Source organism: Ramularia collo-cygni (genome assembly GCF_900074925.1).
Source record: "Ramularia collo-cygni strain URUG2 genome assembly, contig: RCC_scaffold05, whole genome shotgun sequence".
NCBI classification, from domain to species: Eukaryota; Fungi; Ascomycota; class Dothideomycetes; order Mycosphaerellales; family Mycosphaerellaceae; genus Ramularia; species Ramularia collo-cygni.
This window is the reverse complement of record NW_019716259.1, coordinates 1018159-1023994: the sequence shown is the minus strand read 5'-3', so window position 1 is coordinate 1023994 and position 5836 is coordinate 1018159. Positions and strand designations below refer to the sequence as shown.

The window sequence follows — 5836 nt, the reverse complement described above, 5'->3', positions numbered from 1 at the left end:
CGTAGGGGGGATTGGATGTGTTGGATTTGATGTGTTGGGAAGGAATAATGCGTTATACCACTTTTGCTTTTTTTCGCTTTTGCTTTTTGGTGGATTGACAGAACATGTAGGGAAATTGACAGATGTGGTAATATGGAATGTATATGAGGGCGATGTAATGGATGGTTATGTTATGAGATTTTTGAAAACGTAATGTGAGTGTTGGTCGTCGCCGTTGTTATTCTTGAACTCGAAGATCACCTTGGATGACTTCTGGTTTGGTAAGGTAGCTCTTGGTAGTGGCTACCTCTGATAACGCTGAGGAGATCGGATCTTTTGAGCGATACTTGAAGGAGTTCTGTTTGACTGCTAGATGGGATTGAGTTTCTTGGGGAGGGWGCCACTCTTCGCTTCACTTCACTTTCTCGCACCTCATACACCCCTTCCCTCTTATCGCAGCCACTTAAGACGCAACAGCCGCTTCTGGAAATCGCTGTGTGCGCGGCGCCTTCTAGATGGCGAGTGCAACGAAAGGCTCTCCGATCTGATCGAGGATCATGCATCGGTGGAGGTTCCCAGCGGCCTAAATCATCATCATCACGTCGAGACAATATCGCTCAGAGAGAGGAGAGGGACGGATCTTGACAGCCTTTGCGACGTCTAAATCGGTCGCCTGAAGACCCCGTTCCCTGAAGCGGCGTCGTCTTATAGTATCGAAGGGTTCGTATCAGGGTGAGAATCAGTCTTCCGAGATTCCGCTTTGGCCGTGGCACAGACGCTTCAAGCGCGTCATGAGGAAGTCGTCGTATACAAGCTACGCTGTATGAAGGTATGCTCATGATGTCTTGAATCATCCGATTGTCGAAGACTGCTTTGCTCAAGCCTGTCTCTACTACGTGTTGAACCTCCTCCGGAGTGTAGTCCCTAGCGGGTTTGGTAGAGGTTACAAGAAAGCGGAGAAGATAATTGATCACCTCTAGGTCTTGATCACCAGAGCTGTCGATATGAGGATTCTCCATCGAGAAAAGACATCCTTGGTCGTCTTTATTACGTCGTGAGGCCTTGCTCTCTGCAGAATCGATAATTCTGGAGCTGCTAGAACCTTTACTACTAGCAGAGTAGCCCGTTATATAACGGAGAGGTCAGTTGGGGGCGCTGTTTCGTTGATGATTTCCACATATCGACAGATCAATGATCACTGGGTTCAGTAGTGGAAGCGTGGCTACCAAGGCCCCAGGCCTTTACCGTCTTCCTCGTAGGGTAATCCTTGACCGACGTCGCTTCATGTCGAAAGTGGAGCCAGAGAGGAGAGCACATCCATTCGGGTAGAGGTGACTGTCTCTTATTTTTGCTATTATCTGCAACGAGACCAGTTCGACCGGAGTACCAAGTAGCTCGTCGCATAATCTGCGGACATTAGCAATACTTGAAATCTTTGTTGTATCCTCGAATCTACCGAAAGATATTTCGATTGGCGATGGATYGATTAATAGCAAGTTGCCATACCGCACTTCACTCATTATAGTCAACAGAGCTGTCGATATGAGGATGGTTCACCAGGACAAGGCATCCTTAGTTATGTCCATAGTATCCCGAGGCCTCGTTCTCTACAGGCTCGATGATTTAAAGCCTGCTGGTATCCCTGCTACTGGCAGAGTGGCCGTTAATCAATCGAGAGAGCAGGGCGCTGCTCTTGTTGATGATTTCTCTTATCGACAGCTCTGGTAGTCAACCCGTTATCGTCTATGTAGGGCTCAGGATCCCGAATAGCGAGAGTCAGCTCAGTTGAAAGGGTAGTAACACTCGTTTCATTTGCTCTTAGACGTTGCAAGGCCTCCTGGTAGTATGACAAACAGCGTGAGACCGTTTAGGAGCTTGGTCTTGTGTAGCGTTGACCTTTCCTATGAGAGCGGAGCTTCCGGGGCGGGTCGACCCGGAGTCTTGGCGTGTAGGGTGCACTTCACCCCGAGTCGGACTTCACGTCTTTTATCATACGCGCTCTACCTGCCCTCGCGATCACTTACGTTCCTCCTATTAATCGTACACGAGTGCCGCAGCTGTATCCCGCCTTCGAACTCCCGACTGCACTTCATGGGATGGTTGTAATCAAGCACAGGAGGAGGCGCTGAACTTTGGATGATCCACGTTGAACAAGACACGCATAGCTACATACACTTATCTAGGCGCGGGGAACATGCGCAAACAAAGTGGTAAGCGTAGAATACATAGTCGGTCAACACCCGGCAGATCAATACTTTGAGTCGTGACGTTGTCCACACCGCGCACGCATCAAGACTGTGACTTCACTTTCCCTAGAATCCACATGCAAACGGCAAATTAAGGTTTGACCTCTTCACTGCCCACTGWCGACACCTCAAAACCACCTCTCATCTTACTTCTCGACATCTCTCATACCTCATCACTTCCCCCACTCCATACCATCTTGCTCGAACATTCCAGCAACCTCGCTCTATGCGGACGCCGCCAAAGCACACGCCTTCATTCGTCGACACCTTGAAGGAGCGCACAAACTCCGCGCGTGCGGCGCTACTCAAAGCACCTCGCCGGTGAGGTGAAGCCCTCTTCGTCGCACGGCGCCACTCACTCCCATCACCTGTCACGCGCGCACGCGCCTGACATACGTCTACAACGCGCACTTGACAATTGCCAACTGCCGCCTTGTCGCGGATCCATCTGAGCGATGGCGGACGCCGACGAACACCCACAGAGGCGCGACGCTCAAGAACCTTTGGCGAGTTCAATACCACAAAGCGGCGGGAAGGAACTCGGTAAAGCGAGAGGTGAACTTTCCGATGAGATGAAAGAGCGCCTGAGCGTATTTCGTCCTTTCTCAAACGGACTTCGCGTGGATGAAAAGCGGTGGCCGCGTGTGTTCGACATGATCCCGGAGTGGCCGAAATCGAAAGCGGCGATTGAGAGTCGCACTCCCAAAGATGACGCCTCCAGGACCAATGAGCAGGACACTCCGAAAGCGAAGCCCATACCCAAGATTACCACGCCAAAGAAAGGCACGAGGCGGATGTCCGTACGTATATCGAGGTTGATCTTGCCTTGCTGCTCCAAACTGACACGTCGAATAGAACAGGCACTWTGTCAATGAGAGCGCGGTCCCGATTCTATCCGATGAACAAAACGGCTACAAAAAGAGCCTAACATTCACTGCCGGGTACGCCAACGAGCCYGTGATGTATGCATACGCCGGGTTTACTGACCTTGCTGCTGGACGGCGCTGGCTGGTCTCACCACCTGCCCTCGTGGCGCTGGAAGCATACGTTGCCTCGGGAAATACACCAGCATTCCACAAAGCCATGGCAATTCACCGCTGTGAACACGAGGATTGGGTTAAGGACGGGCCAACTTTGGAGTGGGCGATGGAGGAATGGCCAGTCGAGACACAAGTCGATCGAGTACAAGCAGCAACAAGCTCCAAAGAGAATTCATTGTACATTCTTGCATTTCTGTTGTACTGGCTGCCAAAGGAAAGCGACCGGTTCTGCAGACTTTCCCTGGAAGAACAACACAAGGAGTATTCTGCTTTGCAGAAGAGGTATCCCTACCCGCTGCCAGTATGGGACGAGTTCGCGGGTGTCAGCCTGACCTCGCCCATCTGGAACCACCCCGACGACAAGATTCCGTTGGCGGAGAAGTCATCTCGAGTGTTTGCGCTGCTGCGCTTTCACTGGTCAAAGATCGGCAAAGGCGAGAAGGAAACGACGTTTGCACAAAAGTTCGGCCAGCTATGGGGTGTCGAGGGCAACTTCTCATCGGTCGAGATTGACAACCGCTCGAAACCGATCTGGATGCGTGAGCTACGTGTACTGAGCAGTGCAAGCTACGACAAGAAGCCCGAGCCAAAACTTCCATCTAAGCTGTCTCCTCGAAAGATCGTTCTCAGGTGGCCTTCATTCAAAGAACATGCACTGCAGCTTGGATTGAAGAGAGTAGACGAAGATGAGCGTGAAAAGCTCAAGCTTGATCGCGAGGAGTACGGAGAGCAGCTTAAGCTACCTCTTGAGTATCACCGTGATCCGCGGGATTACCCATCTGTTAAGATTTGGCGGGATCTTCTCCGACTCGATCTCAAGCTTGCAGACTTGAAGATGTCGATTGGCACTCTGGCACTTCACGATTTCGACGAAGACGGRGACCCAGAGCTGCGTTCTTTCTTTGCGCGCGATCGCACTCCTCGAGTGTCATGGTCCCAGTTTCTGGCGCTCCTTGAAGCTACTGATGACAAGCCATTGGATGTTTACCTATGCACAGACTATCAAGGAGGGAAATTCACAGGCGAGATGGAATGGGAAGGATCTCTGGAACCGTGGTTAGGTTACACCATATCCCCATTCTTAACTCAGGTGCTAACACTCTGCAGGTTGACTAAGCCGCATGGCTGATTAGTTCGATGTAAGGGAGAGGCTGGCAGGGCGGCATGTTCAGGCTATGGAACGACTTGAGCATCGACACTGAGCGGGCCAGTTTAGCTGGGGAGGTCGATTGATGAACATTATCTGGTCAAAAGTTTGGCTTCATTCTCATTAGAGTTACGTTCCCCACAGTGGGGCCTTTGACTATGCACGATAGCGCGAAGGAAGCTTAAAACATCTTCCACCCCCTTTCCACCTGCTTCGAATTAAGTGTCACGTATCAACGTTGATACGACGAAATCATGGTCAACGACTGGCGTAATTGAAGCTTGCCGGCTCTCCAAGCATTGAATCGACGACAACGCTCTTTAACGGGTAGGTATAAGCACAAAACGAAGCAGCCTTGCGGAGAGCCAAAAATTTCTAGTTTCTTGGTAAGGCAGTGATCTTCAATTCCACCCAGCCTTGAACATCAACACTGACAGCCTCCTTGACACAATGCCGCCTGAAGACTTGACAAGACAGGATCCGTGCGGCCAAATCTTGAAGAGCACTAGCATCGCAGCCATGTCGACTCCATTGTTGACCGACGACATGATCTTTGACAGCCTTTCCGTCAGTTTGACATCCTAAGCCTTGATCAGATGTTTAGGCTGCTGCATATACTTGATCGGGAATGAGAACGTCTGGTCTGTACAAAAGTCGGCAGCATAATTCACATGCCCCAAACATTAAGCTACAGCTAACAACATCAGGAAGGCTTTCTCTCTTTAGTGACAGCTCAAATCCTATAATCGCAGCGGCAATAGTGCGGTAGGGAAGTGCTCTCGAAGCTGATGGAGGGAATGAATGTAAACGTGCGGCATGAAGTCATTCTTCTCTGCCGGAACTCTAGACATGCTTCAAGCGGACCCTGAGGCTAAGCCTGATAGAGCAGACTCTGGACAACCAACGATGGACACGTCCCAAACGGATCGAATCTAGACAGGACTTCTTTAATTTGCTTGCGAACTACATGCAAGTGCAATCGAGCAATGAACTTGTTCAAGTTTTGTTCCTAATAGTGCTTCTAGGCGCAAAAGGAATGAATCTGAAGAGCTCCAAGTCAAACGTGTAGAAGACGCGAAGGGGCTCGACGGAATAAGGTATGAAAGAATATTTGACCCGCTAGACTGTGATGCCGAGGAAGATTGGCGAAGTTTCATCAGACAAGTGCTTGATCTTGAAATGTGAGGAAGAGAATCGCGTCAAATCGTGGAGCAGTTATAGAGGCTTGTCCACGACACCACCCAGGTACGACTAGACAGCTCAAGGCTAGATTTGTCGTATCTCATCTGTTGGGRACCCCGTATGCACCTCGCCGGATCATGGAGTAGTATACGCGCTACCGTGATCAAGTCCATCCCCTAAGAAGTATCAGTACAATAATCTTGTGGTCGATGCTCAGGCGGGTGCGGCCGACGGGCTCTAGG

The 5836-nt window shown here is 50.6% G+C and overlaps 1 protein-coding gene; it reads left to right on the top strand.

Annotated features, from left to right (window-relative positions):
• Positions 1–2680: 2680 nt before the first annotated feature.
• On the top strand, positions 2681–4394 carry RCC_04136 (uncharacterized protein; the record flags this gene model as incomplete). XM_023769414.1 has 3 exons in its annotated part: positions 2681–3025; positions 3081–4321; positions 4373–4394. The coding sequence occupies 3 exons, from the start codon at positions 2681–2683 to the stop codon at positions 4392–4394; spliced, it is 1608 nt and encodes a 535-aa protein (XP_023625182.1).
• Positions 4395–5836: the final 1442 nt, after the last annotated feature.